The sequence below is a fragment of the Tachyglossus aculeatus genome, chromosome 11, assembly GCF_015852505.1.
Source record: "Tachyglossus aculeatus isolate mTacAcu1 chromosome 11, mTacAcu1.pri, whole genome shotgun sequence".
In the NCBI taxonomy this organism is placed as follows: Eukaryota; Metazoa; Chordata; class Mammalia; order Monotremata; family Tachyglossidae; genus Tachyglossus; species Tachyglossus aculeatus.
The window spans coordinates 11,854,696-11,874,419 of record NC_052076.1 but is presented as its reverse complement, the minus strand read 5'-3'; the positions used below and the strand labels follow the sequence as shown (position 1 = coordinate 11,874,419).

General features: G+C 43.0%; 1 protein-coding gene across 8 annotated transcripts in view; it reads right to left on the bottom strand.

Moving 5' to 3' along the window:
- Positions 1-19,724, bottom strand: part of ARHGAP32 (Rho GTPase activating protein 32) — a 368,515-nt gene that overhangs the window by 218,597 nt on the left and 130,194 nt on the right. For all 8 annotated transcript variants that reach the window (XM_038753686.1, XM_038753688.1, XM_038753690.1 and 5 more), the window contains exon 2: positions 6,813-6,921. In XM_038753686.1, coding sequence (XP_038609614.1) covers positions 6,813-6,917 — 105 coding nt within the window. In that variant the 5' untranslated portion in view covers positions 6,918-6,921. The remainder of the gene's footprint in view (positions 1-6,812; positions 6,922-19,724) is intronic.

Sequence of the window (19,724 nt, the reverse complement as noted above, 5' to 3'; positions counted from 1 at the left end):
TTGCCCAAGGTCACACGGCAGACAAGTGAAGGGGCTGGGATTAGAACCCCGGTCCTTCTGACTCCCAGGCCCATGCTCTATCTGCTAGGCCAGGCTGCACTGAGGGCTATCTTTTGGTTTGATACTGGATTTGCTGACTACAAGATGCTCATCAATGGGCTAAAGTGTGGATGATGGGGCAAACGCACTGCTGCCAACCCCTAATTGAACCTTCCCGACACCTTTCTTGGCTTCCCAAAACCCAACTAGCCTCACATCTGGGAAAACAGTTCCACCATCAAGATCCAAACTGCAAACAAAATGCACTGCAAATTTAACCCACAGCTGATCTTTGAAAGTAAACTGAAAAACACAACTTAAGAGGATTTCATTTAAATGACTGTGCTATCCTCTTCCCCGTTTAAAATCATTTATATGTATGTTTTCTCCAACACCAGATGAGTGAAAGGGTAAGTGCTTAGTACAGTGCTCTGCACACAGTAAGCGCTCAATAAATACGACTGAATGAATGAGTGCTTTGTCTCCGATTTCACTCCTTAAGAGCTGCCCAGAACAAGGCACAGAATAAAAAAAGTGTAGCTTCAGATTTCATTCAATTAGCAACAATGCTTGGATACACTACTAAAAGGAGACAGGACAGGATCTTAGGGGGAAAGTATAGTGGCTATGTAACAACTTTCACTGTTCAATCAAATCCAAAATCACCGACCCTCTCAATAACTCAATCTCTGGAATGTCACTGAATAATACAATGATTGACAATGCAATGAGGGAGGAAAAATGGGGAGGAGTGGGTATCTGAGCAGCAGTTCAATAGTTCAAACTATATACCTCTGAGCTCCCAGTGACCAATTAACTGCCTTCATAATTAACCCTGGTTGATTCATGCCAGAAAAGACATTCCCACAATCTTCAGCCAGCACTGGATAACACCAAAGTAGTTCAGGGTTTTGTGGTTAATTGTTGAAGAGCTGCAACATTTTGGCAGCAGCTCAAACCCTTAATTTTGCATTTTAATCAGGGCAAGGGTTTGTTCAAGAAGCAGCCTTAAACATAGCATTCAACTTTTAGAAGATATTGAAATCATAAAATTGCATCCGCTCCTTGGATTTAGACAGGCAGTCTTTGATTTCAGACATTCTGTGTTACAGACGAGCAGCAGTTACATTTCCAAATTCCCACCCGACAGCAGCTTTACAACATAGTGGTGTGGACTTCACCACACTAGCCTCCTTTATGGCATTTGCTATGGGGGTGGGGAGAGGTGGGAGAGGGGCACAAAGGAGCTGTGGAAAAATAGGGAAGCTATTTTCAAAGTTGGGGTGTACATTGGGAGAGAGTGAGAGGAGAAAGAGCTAGGTCAGATGGGGAGCAGAGGGGTGAGACGTCCACTTTATTTAAAGGCTGGCTACCCTATTGTAGACCCTCTCGATATATACAAATAGATACATGTACATAGGTATACATGCATACCAAGTGCTTAGTACAGTGCTCTGCACACAGTAAGCACTCAATATGATGGAATGAAGGAATGTATATAGGTATCTATTGAGAGATGAGACAATCATAGAGATACACAAATGTTGCTACGTTACAAATCTCTAATTGATGAAGAATTCAATTCTAAAGGTTTTTTTGATAAAAAATATGGAGCTCAGCCCAAGTTCTGGAATCAATCTCCATGTTTTTAATGGCATTTGTTAAGCTCTTACTATGTGCCCGGCACTGTGCTAAGCACCAGGGTACATACAAGTTCATCAAGCCTGCCCAAGTTTCAGGCTTCTCACCAAAATATATTTTGGCCACAGTATATTTATTTGTGTCCCTGAATTTTCATGCGGTTCTTCTGTTTTTATGAATTTTATCATTCTTATCTGTCCGACACCAGCCAATCTCCATCTTGTTCTTACTTTGTGAGCCCTTTGAGGCCCAGGGATCGTTCTCATCCTTGTATTTTTCACCCCAAAGTTGGGCAAAGTCCACGTCCCACATGGGCCTCACAGTTTTCATTGCCATTTTACAATTGAGGTACTGAGGAATAGAGAAGTTAAATGACTTGCCCAAGGGTACACAGCACACAACTGGCAGAGTGAGGATTAGAACCAGGTCCTTAGACTCGTAGGCCCATGCTCTATCCAAATAGTAAGCGCTTAACCAATACCAATATTATTATCCATTAGGCTATACTGCTTCCCCTCCGTTAATCACTGGTCCTATGAGAAGACCTGGTCTTCAAATGCTTTTAAAACACTCAGCTTCAGATTAAGCCATTCAAACCTTTCTTCCCATTAGAATTTATTCTGAAAATATTAATCCAGATGCCCAGTCGATCGATACTTCCCTACAAAAACACAAGATGAGGAAAACTAGCCTCTCTATTGGTCAGCCCATTCCATGCCAGTTTGGTAAGCTACAACCTTTCTTTCAGAGAGTTTAAAGAAAATCAGCCCTTTAGGCAAACACTAGATGGCTTTGTTCATTCTTTCTCCCTCATCCAACAGTGGAATAATACCTGGCTATCTTTTTCCTTCAGATACATAGCGTTAGGAATGAAGGATAGGCAGCAAAAAGGGGACAGAATCTCTATGGGTGTGCTTTGTTTGAAACACACAGATTCCTTTAAAAAAAAAAAAAAAGTTAAATGACCAGGAATGGTGATGAGTTGAATTAATCCTGGAAGAGTTTAAGGAATCTTGATTACTAGAAACAATGGGAAGAAATGAAAAGTGAAGAAAAGGAAAAGGGGGAGGTGATTTCTTGTTTTTTCTTTTTCCCATATATCCTATATAACATGCTTTCCCCCTGAAGTCTTGGAGAACACAGTCCATCCCCATTTTCTCCAAACTCTTAAAATGTACTCAATCATATTCACTGAGCACTTACTGTGTGCAGGGCACTGTACTAAGAGCTCAGAAGAGTACAACACAGCAATATATCCCCTGCCCACAACAAACTTACAATGACTTAAACCGGAAACAACACTTTAATAAGGTACTAGCTGATGCAAAACAGGAAAGAAAGATAACTCTGTGGCTCTTGCACAACACACTCCTACGTGATGGAATCACATATATGCATGTATGTGATTTAAACGATATCCTTGTAAGCCAACTGCTGATGGCGAAGATGGTGGTGATAATGAGGCTAAAGACGACCACCTGGTGACAGGTTTGTGATGTCTCTTGAGGCCAGGGATTGTGTCTACCAACTGTACTGTACTCTTCTAAACTGCTCCTCCCAAGCCAAGAGGAACAGTATGGCCCAGTAGATAGGGCCCATCCTGGGAGTCAGGGGACCTGAGTTCTAATTCCGCTCCACCACTTGTCTGGCTGGGTGACCTTGGACCAGTCACTTCACTTCTCTGTGCCTCAGTTACCTCATCTGTAAAACAGGGATTAAGACTGAGAGCCCCATGTGGGACATGGACTGTGTCCAACTTGCTATCTAATTCAGTGTTTAGTACAGTGCCTGGAACATAGTAAAAGTCCAACAAATACCATTTTTTAAAAAAGCTTTTAGTACAGTGCTCTGCACACAGTTAAGCACTCAGTAAATACCTTTGATTGATTGTCTAGTATACGACTGGGGACTCCCCATGTTCAAAAAAGAGACACAGCCCTTGCTGTCAGGGAATTTGAAACCTAAAATGATCAACAGAGATTTTTCAGGGTCAGTAAGAGAACAAGAGTAATTAAAATGTCATTCAAAGGGGTTTCAGAGATCTTTGGCCTACAGAATTTTCCCTGGACTTTCCCACATTTAACACTTTCATCACCTCCCAGTACACATGATGTCGGTGAGTACCTATAACCTGAGGAAGAAGAGTACTAATATACTCTAGATCATATTTTGAATTTTCATTAAAATCTGACTTGCCCACAATTTAATTTGCTTTAGGTCCTGGGTCTATGCTGATTTGTACAGAGGCAGTAAGGAAATTTGAGAGATGAAAAGTGATTACGAGAAAAGAAAAAGTTATTACAGAATAGCTTGGATGGGTAGAATCGATATTTAGAACCCTGACCTCATCCAGCGGAAAAACAGAAATGAAGCGAAACTGAAATGAATTGTGTCTATGGTGGATATAAAAGAAATGTTCAATACACCTGATAAACCACAGCTATGTGCCTGCTGATTTTTCCATTTCCTGTTTTCCAGTGATTTAGAACAAACATTTACTAGGGGATTTATTTTTTATTAAGTTCAATGAACTCAATAAAAATAAAACCTCTACTAAATATTTGGTATAAAAACTATGAAGAATAATCAAATATTAGCTTATTGTGGGTCTAGGGAAGATTCTTTTAAAACCCTAGAGGATATTCTCTTTCAGTGACAAGGATATGACCTTCGATTCCCAACCACATAAGAGTTTCCACTTCCCCATTTATGTTGCAGGCCATCATTTCTGTTCTACTACGGGGTTCTTGAAGAATCCAGAATTACAGGAAAATCATGTTACAGGAATCACTGACTCAACAGGAAATTAATAGATTAGATGGTAGATGATTTGATGATACCAAAATCACAGAATTTTTGATAGAAGTTCCTACATCACAGCCATGTCTGACATTAACAGAATGCTTTACCACTTTACCTCTAAATGCTCTTTTACCAAGTAAATTCTTTAAGTTACCAAAACAAAAAGAAACACAAAGTACTGAGCAATAGAGTAAGTGTGAGGCACAGGCTGGGAAGTTTAGCCACATCCTGCCTCAACTGAGGCCCCGCACATCACTGTTTCTTCCAACAAGGGCCAAACTGTGGATTGTGCTAATCCCAGAACAGATTCATATTGTGGGAAGAGCACTCTCTAATGTTTCCTTCATGTTGTTTCCAGATGGTGGTAAAAAAAACTTGTTAGAGCATAACTGAGTAAACATTAAAAAAAGTTCATGTTTTAGGGAAGGTTATTTTAGAGAAAGGGCCTAAAAAGCAACTGATCAATCCATGGTATTTATGGACCCCTATGTGCAGAGCATTATATTAAATATTCAGAAAGCATACTATAATAGAGTTGGTAGTTGCAATCCCAGACCACAAGGAACATACAGACTACAGGGAGGAGACAAATAAAACAGATTATGAAACAGCCAACACAAGAGATAAAACTGCAACTACCACTGCATATCATAAAACGGTTTCCAAATATATAGAGAAGCAACGTGGCTTAGTGGAAAGAACCCAGACTTGGGAGTCAGAGGTTGTGGGTTCTAATCACAGCTCTGCCACTAATCCTGCCATTTATCAGCTCTGTGACTTTGGGCAAGTCACTTCACTTCTCTGTGCCTCAGTTACCTCAGCTGTAAAACAGGGATTAAGACTGTGAGCCCCAAGTGGGACACCTGATTACCTTGTATCTACCCCAGAGCTTAGAACAGTGCTTGGCCCACAGTAAGTGCTTAACATATACCATTGTTATTATTATTTTTATTATTATTATCACCTAACACAAAGAATTGTCATCACCCAACAGTCACTTTAGTGGTAACTACATACATGGCCACATTCTGCTAGATGGTAAGTTCCTTCATGGCAAGGATGAGGCCTACAAACTCTACTGTACCCTACCAAACACTAAGATCAGTGCTCTGCACAAAGTGCTCAAAAAATACTTTTGCTTGAACATAGACACCCACCATCACAATTATTTCTTATAAATACAGAAGATAATACACAAGAAGAACCAGCAACCTCTCAACACGAGTCATCCTGTCAGTTGCACTACCCCTTACTAATAATGATAACAATGGTATTTGTTAAGCACTTATTATGTTCCAAGCACTATAATAAGTGCTGAAGTGGATACAAGATAATCAGGTGGGACAAAGGCTCCCTGCCTCACAGGGGGCTCACAATGTTCCCCATTTCTCACTGAACTCCTGGCCTCTCATTCCCCCCACCAAACCTGCACCTGCTTGGAGAAATGAATGCCAAAGACTTGTTCTCCAACCCAAAAATACAATCTACATTCACTCCACCCACTTTCTCTACTCCCAGATTTGAATCCGAGTAAATAAAACAAAGGCAACAAGAGTTCTCTAGGCTAATCATTTTATAACCCATATCATTCTGAGTCATCTGTAAGCAACAAGAATTACACATCAATGATGACTGAGCGTGGGCACTGCCACCGGAAAAATCAGTGGTGCTGAAAACTGTCACTGAGCTCACGCAGAAGTGCCAAATTTTCTATCAATGTTATGATAGGAGCAAAATGTCAATCTAAGGAGACTTTACAACAATCCTTAAGTGTTGAATGCCCATTTGTTAGATCCATGTATTACAAGAGAGCTTTTGTTTCCACATGCTGTACTGTACTGAGACTCATTTCTGGCCACTTCTGATAAAGTGAGCTGTCACCCATGTTTGCCACAGCCTTGCATAGGTTACAAAAATGTACAGGCATGAAGCTACCCTTCGACTCGGGAATTCATTTCTCTTGTTAGGTCAGAATGGGTAGATTTTTAAGAACCTAAAACAAAAGACAACTTCTAAACAAAGATGCACGTTGTTCCAGAAAGCAGACTCTCAAACGCTTAGTACAACGCTCTGCCCACAGTGAGTGCTCAATTAAATACCAGTGATTGACTGACATTCAGATTTATGTGAGCATTTTTATTTGAGGCAACAGTGGTGAAACTGCTAACAGACACCTGAATACTCGAAGATCATTAGACACACCTTTGATGCATCTAACAGTCCTTCAAAAACTTTGTAACTCAAAGGGATAATTTGAAATTTATTATAAGGAATAATCATAATAATGATCCTCATGCCCAATGGGTAGAAAATACAAAATGAGACCTTACCATGGCACTGAGAGTTTCCTCCCAGTCAGGTCGCTCTCGAGGATGAACATTTCTATGTAGTTCTGGCACAAAGTCATCTTCTTCTGGGTGTACTGAAGACTTCATCTTTCTAGATATAAAAACAAAAAAGGCAGTGGTCTTTCAGTGCTGGACACTGATGAGCTGGGATAAATCATGCTGGGATAAGAATAATTAAAACTTGGAACTCATTGTTGGCAAGGAACGTGTCTGCTAATGTATTGTACTCTATCAAGTGCTTACTACAGTGTTTTGCACATAAGTGCTCAATAAATACGACTGAATGAATAAATGAATGCTAATTCTGTTGTACTGTACTCTTCCAAGCCATTAGTATGGTGCTCTGCACATAGCAAGTGCTCAATGATACCCATGATTGATTAAGAACTACGTACCGGTCCAGGGATAGATTCATTCATTCATTCAATCATATCTATTGAGCGCTTACTGTGTGCAGAGCACTGTACTAAGCACTTGGGAAGTATAAGTCAGCAACATATAGAGATGGCCCCTACCCAACATTGTGCTCACAGTCTAGAAGGGGGAGACAGATAACAAAACAGGTAGACAGGTGTCAAAATTGTCAGAACAAATAGAATTGATAGAATAGAATAGAATAGAATAGAATAGAATAAATAGATGGGTCTCTGCTTCCCCCACTCTTTTAGAGGAGGAGATTAAATTCATGTTGCAGGATACATGGTCCCGCCAAACCAACACTTGCAACCTGCCAGGGGATGGGTGGCCATCCTGGCACAGTGGACAGAGCACGAGCCTGGGAGTCAGAAGGTCAGGGGTTCTCATCTCAGATCTGCCACTTGTCTGCTGTGTGATCTTGGGCCATGTGGGATATGGACTGTGTCCAAACTGAATAGCTAACATCTACCCCAGCACTCAGTACAGTGCCTGGCACATACTAAGTGCTTAACAAATATCATTAAAAATGTTTTATAATAAGGTCCATAGCACTCAGTGGACACTCCTTACATACCACGGACTCATGAGTTGTTATGTTGGCTTGGGTGGAGCATAAATGCCAGAATCAAATATTCATACATATTTGCATACATCCTCCAATACTTTCAATGGACAGTGATATCATTTATGCTTCATTCTGTTTAGATTTTGCCTGCATCCAAGCATTACCAGAGAGGTGGAAGACAATGCTCTGTATGAGCTGATTTGGTGATCTTCATGGAGCAGAAATGACCTGCTGCTCTTTAGCTTTTCAATCTCTTGAGGGGCAATAACTTTCTTTTCCCCAAGTTTCTGCACCCGTAACAACCCTTTCATTGAAATCTCCCAAGATGATCAATTTACCTGATTTTGGAACCAACAGACCAAGCTCTAACCTGATATCAATAAGGCAACAATAAGGAAGATAAATTATTTATATATGTATGTATGTATGTGTATATATATACATATATATATATATACATATATATATAACTTTTTTTTCCTTATTGCTGCCATTTGTCATTTTGGAAACACAGACTTCTCCTACTTATCCTGTGAATTCCCTATAGGTAGAGACTGTGTCAGATATACTTATTTCATACGTACCCCAATGCTTAGTACAACTTGCCACATAGTAAGCCCTTAAATAACACCATTATTATTCTTATACTATATGCAGAATATTGAGAGCAAAGAACTTCTGCTCTGTTGGCACTCAATTCCCCTCTAAACTGTGGTCTCGTTGTGGGCACGGAAAGTATCTACCAACTCTGTTGCACTCTCCCAAGAGCTTATGACAGTGCTATGGACATGGGAATGCTCAATAAGTACAACTGATTGACACTGTCACTTAAGCCTCTAGGCAGAATTAGGGGAGGGCAGAGACTTAGAAGGGACTACCTGCAAATCTCCCAACTGAGTGATTAATGGATGAGAGGCAGCGGGGCCAAATGGATGTAGCACAGGCCTGGAAGCCAGAAGGACCCGGGTTCTAATGCCAGCTCCACCACTTGTCTACTGTGTGACCGTTAGTCACTTCACTTTTCTGTACCTCAGTTCCCTGGAAAATTGGGATTTAGACTGTGAGCTCCATGTAGGATGGGGACTGTGTCTAACCTGATTACCTTGTGTCTAACCCAGTGCTTAGAATGGTGGTTGGCACATAGTAAGTGCTTAACAAATACCATAATTATTATCATGAGACTCTGAAGAGGACAGGCTTTCTCAAGGCAGTGTGCATAGCATGTGTTTACAGTAGCATCATGCTAATTTGGCTCATTAACAACTTGTATTTTGTCTTTTGCCAGAATTTCCATAATGGGGTTCTACTAAATATGACAAACTCAGATTTAATCACTTCCATAATCCCTAAAGAAGGTTTGGTTTCTCTTTTCACTGATGAACAGTCACTGGTACTGACTGTTATGTGGAGCCTCTCTATGAACACACTCTGAATTATGCAGAGAAAAAAACAGAATCATCAAAAAAGTATTTAAGGAATGGTGAACCGGAGAAATGGAGAAATGTTTCCTACTGACTGTCATTACTGTAAATGAACTAAATTGAAGATTATTCTAAATTTTACATTATAAATTAGTATAATTACCACACATTTTCAATAAAACCCCACAATAAAAATGAGAAACTATAAAATAAATGTACTCCTAAAACTATTCAACTATAAAGATTAATACTATCATATATTATACCACATTTTCTAAATGAAACTAAAATGTCCATTAATTCTGATTAAAATGGTATCTAGAAATATACTCAAACAACACGAATCTTTTCAATGGGTTTAAACACAGCATAGAAAGAATGAAAATAGAATATAAATAACATGTGTGCATATGGAAACCCATCTCACAACCTGAAAAACCTACAGTTAAAAATTAATACATGTCAACTATTTTTCACTACCTTTGGCACCAAAAACCATACCAAATACCCAAATTTTGATAGCAACACCGTTCAGTATGAGATAAACATGCATACCTGATCAGATCATTGCCTACCAATCAATCTATCGTATTTATTGAGCGCTTACTGTGTGCAGAGCACCGTACTAAGCGCTTGGGAAGTACAAGTTGGCAACATATAGAGACAGTTCCTACCCAACAGTGGGCTCACAGTCTAGAAGAGGGAGACAGAGAACAAAACAAACATATTAACAAAATAAATAGAATAGATATGTACAAGTAAAATAAATAGAGTAATAAATACGTACAAACATATATACATATATACAGGTGCTGTGGGGAAGGGAAGGAGGTAAGGCGGGGGGATGGAGGGGGGAGGAGGGGGAGAGGAAGGAGGGGGCTCAGTCTGGGAAGGCCTCCTGGAGGAGGTGAGCTCTCAGTAGGGCCTTGAAGGGAGGAAGAGAGCTAGCTTGGTGGATGTGGGGAGGGCACTATGGATATTGTACAGAAGCTTGCAACTACTTGACTCAGAGCCCCCATCCCAGCAGAGGGTATGGGGTGGGGCTTTCCTCCAGCATCCAGATCACCCTCACGCTTTGCCCAAACCCCTCAGACCACCTTTAGGACAGCAGTGGCTATTTGATACCATGGACCGATTGGCCACAGCGGCAAGGGACCCAAAGCCTGACATCCCCAAAGACTGCTTCACATGCTTATTGCAGTGGGGGGTTTTGGTGGTTTCTTTTACATGCTTCTTGTTCATAAGCAGAAATGCAACATGGCGTAGTGATAGAACTGTGAGTCAGGAGGTCATGGGTTCTAATCCTACCTCTGCCACTTGCCTGCTGTGTGACCTTGGGCAAGTCACTTCACTTCTCTGTGCCTCAGTTACCTCATCTGCAAAATGGGGATCAATACTGTGAGCCCCATCAGGGACAGGGACTGTGTCCAACCCAATTTTGTATCTACCCCAGCACATAGTACAGTGCTGGGCACATAGCAAGCACTTAAATACCATTATTATTATCATTATTATTATTACATACGTCTTCCCCAGTTTGGATCATAAGACCCTTTGGGGCCAAGGGCTGGGTCTGAGTTAATTTCCTGGACTTTACCCCAGGGATATTACTGTCCTCTGTAAATTGTAAAGACCTAATAAATGGGAGCAAAAAGGACAATGAAGTCTCTGGTTGAAAATGATGGACAAGTCCTAGAGGAAGTGATTCAAGGGGTGGTGGTTTGCACCCTGCCACTGGCACATTATCGCTCCGGCTGGTCACGGTCCCACCTAGGCCCAAGTACAAGAAGCAAGTAGGTGGGCATGGAGGCTCTGCACACTGTAAAGTGCACGTCCACATTAGCCAGATTTTTTTTTCAGTATTCCTGCTCAACTTTTCCACCTTGTGTCATTCACTAATGGCACACTGCCAAAAGGCAGAACTGCAGAATTAGAACTCAGCTCCCCTAATTCCTAGAGCCTTGCCCTTTCCAGTCGACCAACGGAAGAGCTAGTCAATATATGCAAAATATTTTCAGGGGCAAGATCCAGCTCACACTCAACTGACGGTATTTACTCGGTACTCACTGTGTGTAAAGTGAAGTACTAAGTCCTTGGGACAGTACCCTACAATAACATTGATAAACATGGTCCCTGCCCACAAGGAGCTTACAGACTAGAGGGGGCACAGACATTAAAATAAATTACAGAGTGGGGACGGCATCTTGGAGATGTGCTTTTAGTAGGGCTTTGAGGGTGCACGGATGGTGATCTGTTGAACATGAAGGAGGAGGCAGTTCCAGGCCAACGGGAGGATGTGGGAAGTGGGTCGGTAGTGAGAAAACGAGACCAGATGCAGTGAGTAGGCTGGCGTTTGAGGAATGAAGTATGTGCACTGGGTCGTAGAAGGAGACCAGCAAGGAGAGCTGATTGAATGCCTACAAGCTGATGGTAAGCGTTTCTGTTTGGCACAAAAGTGGATGGACACCCACTGGAGGATTTTGAGGAATGGGGGACACATGACCCGAATGCCATTTGAGACAGATGATCTGGTCAGCAGAGTGAAGCATGGATTGGAGAGGGGAGAGTGGCAGGAAGCAGGGAGGTGGGTAAGAAGGCTGATGCAGCAGTCAAGGTGGGATAGGATAAGTTCTTGGATCGGCAGGGTAGCAGTTTGGATGGAGAGGAAGGGATGGATTCTAGAGAGGTAACGAAGGTAGAACCAACAGAATTTGGCGACAGACTGAATATGTGGGTTGAATGAGAGAAATCAGTTGCGGATAATGCCATGGGTACGGGCTTGTGAAAAAGGCAAGATAGTGGTGTTTTCTGAGGAATGAGAAAGTCTGGGGGAGGATAGGGTCAGTGTGCTAAGATGAGGAGTTCTGTTTTAGATACGTTAAGCTTTAAGTGACTGTGGGGCAACCAAGGAACGATGTCCTGAGGGCAGGACGAAATGCTAAACTGCAGAGGAAAGAGGTCTGGCCTGGAGAGGAAGATCTGGTGATGGTAGGTTTTATTATTGTTTTTTTTTTTTTAGTGGCATTTGTTAAGCACTTACTATGTGCCAGACACTGTACTAAGTGCTGGGGTGGACACAAGTTGATCACATTGAAGACAGTTCCTATCCCATATACAGCTCATAGTCTTAATCCCCATTTTACAGATGAGGTAACTGAGGCACAGAGAAGTGAAGTAACTTGCCCAAGGTCACACAGCAGAGAAGTGGTGGAGCCAAAATCAGAACACGGGTCTCTCTGACTCCCAAGCCCGTGTTCTATCCACCAGGCCTTTCTGCTTGAAGTCGTGGGAGGGAGTAGGTGTAGTAGATGGCGAATAGAAGGAAACTTAGAACTGAACATCGAGGGACTCCTACAGTGGGTGGGAGGCAGAGGAGTAACCCCCTAAACAGACTGAGAAGGAACAGCCAGACAAATACAAACAGAACTGGGAGTGGACAAGAGTTTGTCCACTAGGCTTTCTATTCTGCCTTCATTGCTGGCCCATATCCCCTCCCAATTCAACCTGCCTGCTGGTTAATGAGAGCAAAGTTGGGCTATTTTCCACCCCAGGAATTCAGGTGAGGCAACTGCAGCCTGCCAACAGCTTCACCTCTTCCTGAACCTCCCTCCCCTTGATTCAATTCCTGTGAAGTAGCTACAGGAAGGGCAGGAAGATAAACAGCTGGTACCCTCAGGGGAGGGGTGAGGAGTGGAATGAGTTAAGTACAAGAGGAAGTTACATGGAGCAGGAAGGTGTGGAGCACATTGGCATGCTACGATTGCATCACTGGGCTTTTAGTGTCCACTGAAATCATCTGCTCGAAAACATCGAGTTAATTATTACCAAAGTTACCTACAGAATCACACACTGGACCATGATGGAATTCACACTGTCAAGACCTTGAACAGCTACTCTCAGAATTAGGCTTCTTTACTCCATCTACTTGGCATCTTTTAGGGGATGTATGGGGGGTGTTGGGGGAACAGGAGTGCAGAAACCCAACCGATAAATCCCCCCAATATATTGGGACTATCCTATTTTCCTTTCACTCACAGAGATTCTTCAGATATATGAGTGTAGAAAGTGCTTTGGAATATGTGGTTAAAAAGTTAGAGCATAAAGCAGACTGTAATCATGATTCCTGCTGATTCCTGCTGGATGCCCTGGGGGCGAGAGGGCAGCAGTCACACTGGGATTTGCAACAGTTTCGGAACAGACTTCATGATTACGTGCACTGCCTGCATCCTCACCCGGGGATCTCTGAACTGCCAGAGCATTTCGAGTAATCCCCATCTTGGCAAGTCCAGACAGTGCTAGCTTCGAGGTCGGTGAGAATCACATCTTTGCCATCAGGGGACCCTATCTTGCCTTGCTCCCAAGCAGCAGAAACCAATGGGCTGCACTGTTTTAAAGACAGTATCTGAAGTCGATGACAAACTTCATTAAAACAGGGAAGAGTTCACTAAAAGGAAAAAAAAGCACACAACTGGAAAGCTAGAGGCTGGGATGATATGGGATTTCTTTTAAAATGGAAAAATTGATTAACAATATTTTCTACAATATGCTTGTTTTCCCAAATGTGATTTTCCCCTCTCCTCTTTCCCTTGCCCCCAACTTCTTGAACGTGTTTTAAACTAGAATCATGCTTCCCCCATTCCAATTCACTAAAGATACCTCCCTGTTTTACGCATTCAAGTTTTATCGCCTTCTGATACTTCAAGAAATGAAACAACACTTCCTAGAAATCATGTTTGGTTAATGGGAGAATAGATAATATCATTGGTTACAATGTTAGGTACTCAGTTGGAAAAACATAGATCCGAAAGTCACTTAGGAAATAATTCATTTTATCCCAATGGTCCCACTGGATTGTAAACTCCTCCACTAGACTGTAAGCTCCATGAAGCCAGAGATCATGTCTACCAACTCTGTTGTATTGCTCTGGACATGCTAGGCATTCAATAATTCATCATCAAGGATATCTATTAAGCGCTTACTGTGGACAGAGCACTGTACCAAGCCCATGGAAGAGTATAATACAACAGTCAGTAGATAATGTTCCCTGTCCACAATGAGCTTACAGTCTTGAGGGGGAGACAGACATTAATAAATACATCATTTATATAGTACCACCGAATGATGGATTGAAGCTTTACAAATGCAAATTCTCTAAAGTGACACTAACTTTCAGACTTTTGGGAAGGTTGTGGTTACTCTTGGGACAGTCAGCCCTGTCAGAGCAACAAGACTGCCTGAGTTTCAGGCTCCTCACCAAAATATATTTTGGCCACAATATATTTATTCATGTCCCTGAATTTTCATGTGGTTCTTCTGTTTTTGTGAATTCTATCATTCCTATCTGTCCGACACCAACCAATCTCCATCTTGTTCTTTCATTGTGAGTCCTTTGAGGCCCAGGGATAGTTCTCATCCTTGTATTTTTCACCCCAATGCTTTGTACAGTGTACTGAACAAATAACAGGCGCTTATCATATACAATTAAATGAATGAAATAATTGTACCGCTCAAATGTTCAATGAATTAAATCAGGACCGACTTTTTATTTAGTGCTTTCATCTGTATGCCACACTGAGGTGCAGGTTGTACTGACTTAATGTGGAAAATCCAAGAGAAAGTGTGGGCCAGACAGGTATGGCCCTGGGATGAGCCGCAAAACATGGGTTCACTCAAAAAGGCCAAGCCAGCCATCCCGTGCCAAGTCATGGCAGCATGCCTCAGGCACAACTCAGAAGATGTGCCATTCCACAGGGGATCTGGACCAAGCTAAGGGGATTAAGAGATTTGGCACACTCATCCCCAGGTGAAAAAAATGCAGGCCTCACCAAGGCCTCCATGGTCCCTCTCTCCCTTTGCCCATGACTGCTGGCCTAGGCCGAGGCCAAGTCTCCTTCTGACTCTCTCAGGTAGAGCAACTGATGGAGGAGGGTGGGGGAAGGGGTGGAGAGAGATGTGAGCAGCAGCTGCCTAAAAGAGGGCACCTGTCTGAACGCCAAGCTGAGCGTGCTTGAAATAGAGCCGGCTTGCCTGGTTCTGACTGATTTCTATTGCAGTTATGGATAAAGTTGATGCATTAGCACAAGACACAGGTTGGGAACAGTGTAGCAGCAGCATGGCAGCAAGGCTTAGCAGAAAGAAGATACAATTAGGTGTATGGGAATCTGGGTTCTAATCCTGGCTCCACCACTTGTATGCTGCATGACCTTGGGCAAGTTTGTTCAAAAAAAATGGTATTTGTTAAGGACTTACATGTGCCAGGGACTGTTCTAAGTACTGGAGTAGACACAAGTAAATCAGGTTGGACACAGTCCATGTCCCACTTGGGGCTCACAGTCTTAATCCCCTTTAACAGATAAGGTAACTGAGGCACAGAGAAGTTAAGTGACTTGCCCAAGGTCACAGAGGAGACAAGTGCTGGATCTGGGATTCGAACCCAAGTCCTTCTGATCCTCAGACCCATGTTCTATCCACTAGGCCAGGCTGCTTCTCTGTGCCTCGGTTACCACATCTATAAAATGGGGAATAAGACACATGAGTCCTATGTGGGATGGGACTGTGTCCAACCTGATTATCTTGAATCTACCCCACCACTTAGTACAGTGTCTGGAACTTAAATGCCATTAAAAAAAGATAAAAGAATGTTACCCGAACCCCAGGTGAGGGCAGAAACTTATGCAAGGATGTTATGACCATCTTCTTCTCCCCTGCCATCAGTGGGTTTGCTAAAGCTAAGAAGGTTCTCTACTAGACTTTTCAGCCTCTACCCCAAGGGCAGCTCGGTCACAAAGCAATTTCCAAATAGAGCCGACTCAGATGCTTTTGCTCCTGTAGCACAGTGCCAAGCTCCCTCAACTGTCTTCCTCTGAGGCTACCCACTGTGGGCTTCACATTTGCTTTTCCCTCTAATTGGCTATTTCAACTTGAAGCTGCAGCTATGCCTGATTTTAGAAACACTCTGAGGACAATTCCTCAACTCGGAATCCTATTAAACGCCCTCAGAACAGACGGAGACCATATTCAGCCTTGAAAGACGTAAATGGACTAGGGACTGGCCCTAAATGAGAACTAAACTGGCCTGGGGTGCCAGTAAAAACAGCACAGTACATTAATTTTTGCCCCACCAGCAATAAGTTCTTCCACACTCTGCAGCTGCCAGCCCACAAAATGTTCCCTCCATGCTTCCTGGCAAGCCCATGGTTGTCAAAGGGAGAAGAAGAGAGAGAAGAGAGGGGGGAAAGAAGAGAGTTGCCTTTTCTCTCTCTAGCTCCCTCCCTTTCGTTCATCTCCCGCCAGGTCTTCCCACTGCCTTGACTTTCCCTACTGACTTCCTTTGTTGGGGCCTTGATGGGTGTCTGATACTTAGAAATTGCTTGAGCAGGATCTTGGACTCTTCAGAGGGAAGAATGTTCCAGAAATGTTAATGCAAAAAATAAATACATAAATAAATCAACTAAACTTACACTGCTGAGGCAGGAATTAAAAATCCTGCCCCAAAGTAAATTATACAATATTTTCAATTCACATCCCCTATAATTTATCCATCCTTCAAAAATACCTACTGGAAAGAGCTCTGAAATCAGGGAGGGGTCACTTTAGGCTGTGAGATCACCCAGCTCCTGTTCGATCCTGCACTGATTAATCTGAGGGGACCACTCACAGTGAGAAAATTTAGGCTTTCAATATAATTGACGAGTTGGCCAACCTTGTTCCATCTTAAATGGCCTCTTCTCTGCAGTGTCCTCTCCCTTCTCCTGGCAGCCTGCCCATTGGACTTTTCCTGCTCTCCTGGACAGTGACATATGCCGTGATCCTACGTTGCGCATCTGCTTGTACACAACCTTGCCAGGGAAGTGATGCTACAGCACAGCTTCCAGAGCTGCGAGACTTGTCACTGAGAGCGAGGGCCACCAAGAGTATAGCTGATAGCCCCTGTAAGTGCCTGTGGCGTGATAATGGTGGTCTCTTGAACCAGTATGTTCCCAATCCTCAGAGAGTGCAGTTTCCATGGAATGGGCAGTTTGCAGAGGGTCAAGGAGAGAATGGAGAGGAAGATGCAAACAACTCAAGGAGTTTGGGAAGAAAAGGAAGGAAGGAGATGGGGCAATAACTACAGGGTGCTCTGGGGTCATGGGAGAGTTTCTTTAGAATAACTGATATATGGACACGTTTGCAAGCAGAGGGGAAGGAGCCATTGGAGAGTGAGCAGCTGGAGATGGGGGTCAGGGAGGGAAGGAGAGGGAGGAAAGTGTTTCAATAAAGTCTGAAGGGGTGGGGTGGGAGGCAAAGGTGCAGGGGGTAGATTTTGAAGAGGATGGAGACTGCCTCTTGAGATACTGCTGAGAAGGATGGCTGAGAAGGGGAGCAGGAGGAAGGTGAGATTAGAAAGGTGCGAGGGAGATTCTAGGGAGATCATACCGGATGGTTTCGATTTTAACAATTAAAAAGGTTTAAAGGTCATTAAGGGCAAGAGATGGGGGGGGTTGGAAGAGAGAATTGAAAGTGTGAAACAGCTGATGTGGCCAATGGGCATAGGAGTCCATCACAATGGAGAAGTACTGCTTCCGTAGAGAGGTGAGGGCAGAGTTAAAGCAGGGCACGGTGTCTGAGATGAACGAGATTGGCCTGGTGTCTGGATTTCTGCTAGCAGCACCCCACACACAAGAACGTGGACAGTGAAAGCATACTGCGGAGGTGAACCAGAGCTGCAGGTTTGTGGGCTGAGATCAGTAGAGGGGCAGGGTAGTCTACTAAATTTTTCTGACTACCCCAGGCACTTACCATTATTCTGCACAGAGTAAAGTGCTCAATAAATGGTACTGAGTGACGGAAAGAGATTTGATATAAAATCCAGGAAAAAAACCCCTTCTGCTTTCACCTCTTTTCCTTAAATTGGGGTATTAACATGTCATTTCCAGGGATTCTATAGGTTCGGTGTCAAATGGCAGAGGAAAAGGCAAAATGTCTCATTTTACACCTGCCTTGCTCCACTCTGGAATCTTGAAACTGCACTGGCTCAAAGCCAACTACAGTATGCATGTGGGACAGTTTCAGTGTTTAGTTCAGTGCTCTACAAGTAGTTAAGTGCTCAATAATACCACTGATTGATTGACTGTCCACCACCGCCATGACCCTCCTTCCCCTACCCAGACCAGTGCTCACCTCCATGGCTTTTACCTTCCCTTGGAAAGCTGGGGAGGGGGCATTTTGATTAGAATGTTTTTGTTTTGGGTGGGGGGGGGGGGTCATTCGTTTGTTTGTTTTTAACTTTCAGCAGTAGAGAGTCTCAATGCCCAGCATTCTTTTGTACATGTCCCTCCCTGGATATAGTCCACGATAATCTGGGAAACTGCATGCAAAATGGCTTGTGCTTTTTTTTAATAGCATTTATTAAGTGCTTACTATGTGCCAGACACTATACTAAATGCTGGGGCAGATACAACCTAATCAGGTTGGACACAGTCGATGTCCCAGATGGGACTCACAGTCTGAAGCCCTATTTGACAGATGAGGTGACAGAGAAGTTAAGTGACTTCCCCACAGTCACACAGCAGACAAATGGAAGAGCAGGTATTAGAACCCCGGTCCTTCTGTCTCCCAGGCTTGTGTTCTTTCCACTAGGCTTTGCTGCTTCTCATGCTGTTGGAGGAATGCTCCTCAACCGTGATCTATCCAAGACGCGTACAGAAAACATGCACTTTAACAGAACTGGATTGCCTAGATTTCATTTTTCCTTCCATAATGTGAACACCATGAGGTTTGGAAGAATTCTGATATGTTTCCACAACATTCTTTCGCTTCACTAAGCTGTAATATAAAAAAGTAATGAAAGCTATTTTTCTCTAAGATTGCTATGTTCCAGATATTTTCTATCAGCTAATCAGAATCAGAATCAGAATCAGATCAGATCAGAATCAACCCCGATCTGTGATGTCTTCCTGAATTTGCAAACAAGGGTTCTATGTTATGGAATGGAAATTCAAGAGCAGCTCTTCAATAACACTGTTTGGCCTCACTGCCCACTTGTGCTTGTTTATGTTTCTTAAAGGGTTGTTAGTTCCAAGTTATCTGCTCTTTGAACTATTTATTTTCAGGAAGCAGGAGTGAGTATCCCACTTGCTACAGCATTACTGCAGTACTGAGCTGCCTGCTTGGAAAAAAAAAGGTGAGGGCACAGAATATTCCCTCTAATTAAGTTTTGCATCATGTGATCGGACTGAGTGCCAGCTTGCAGGACTAAATCTCTGCTCTGTGGTGAGTGGGGTAGAAGGAGAGCATGTATTCGTAGAAGGAGAGCACGTATTCCTGCATTCCTGGGACTGAGAGTTCCGAGGGCCAGGAAACACTTGTGTGGCACTGCGCCAACCATTGATTCCAGTGGCCCGGGCTAAGGTGGCTCAGGCTGACCTGGGCAGGTTCCCCATTGAGCTGCTTGGGGACACAGCCCAGGATTTGCACTTGCAAACTCCTGGTGCACACCTTAAAAAGCACTCA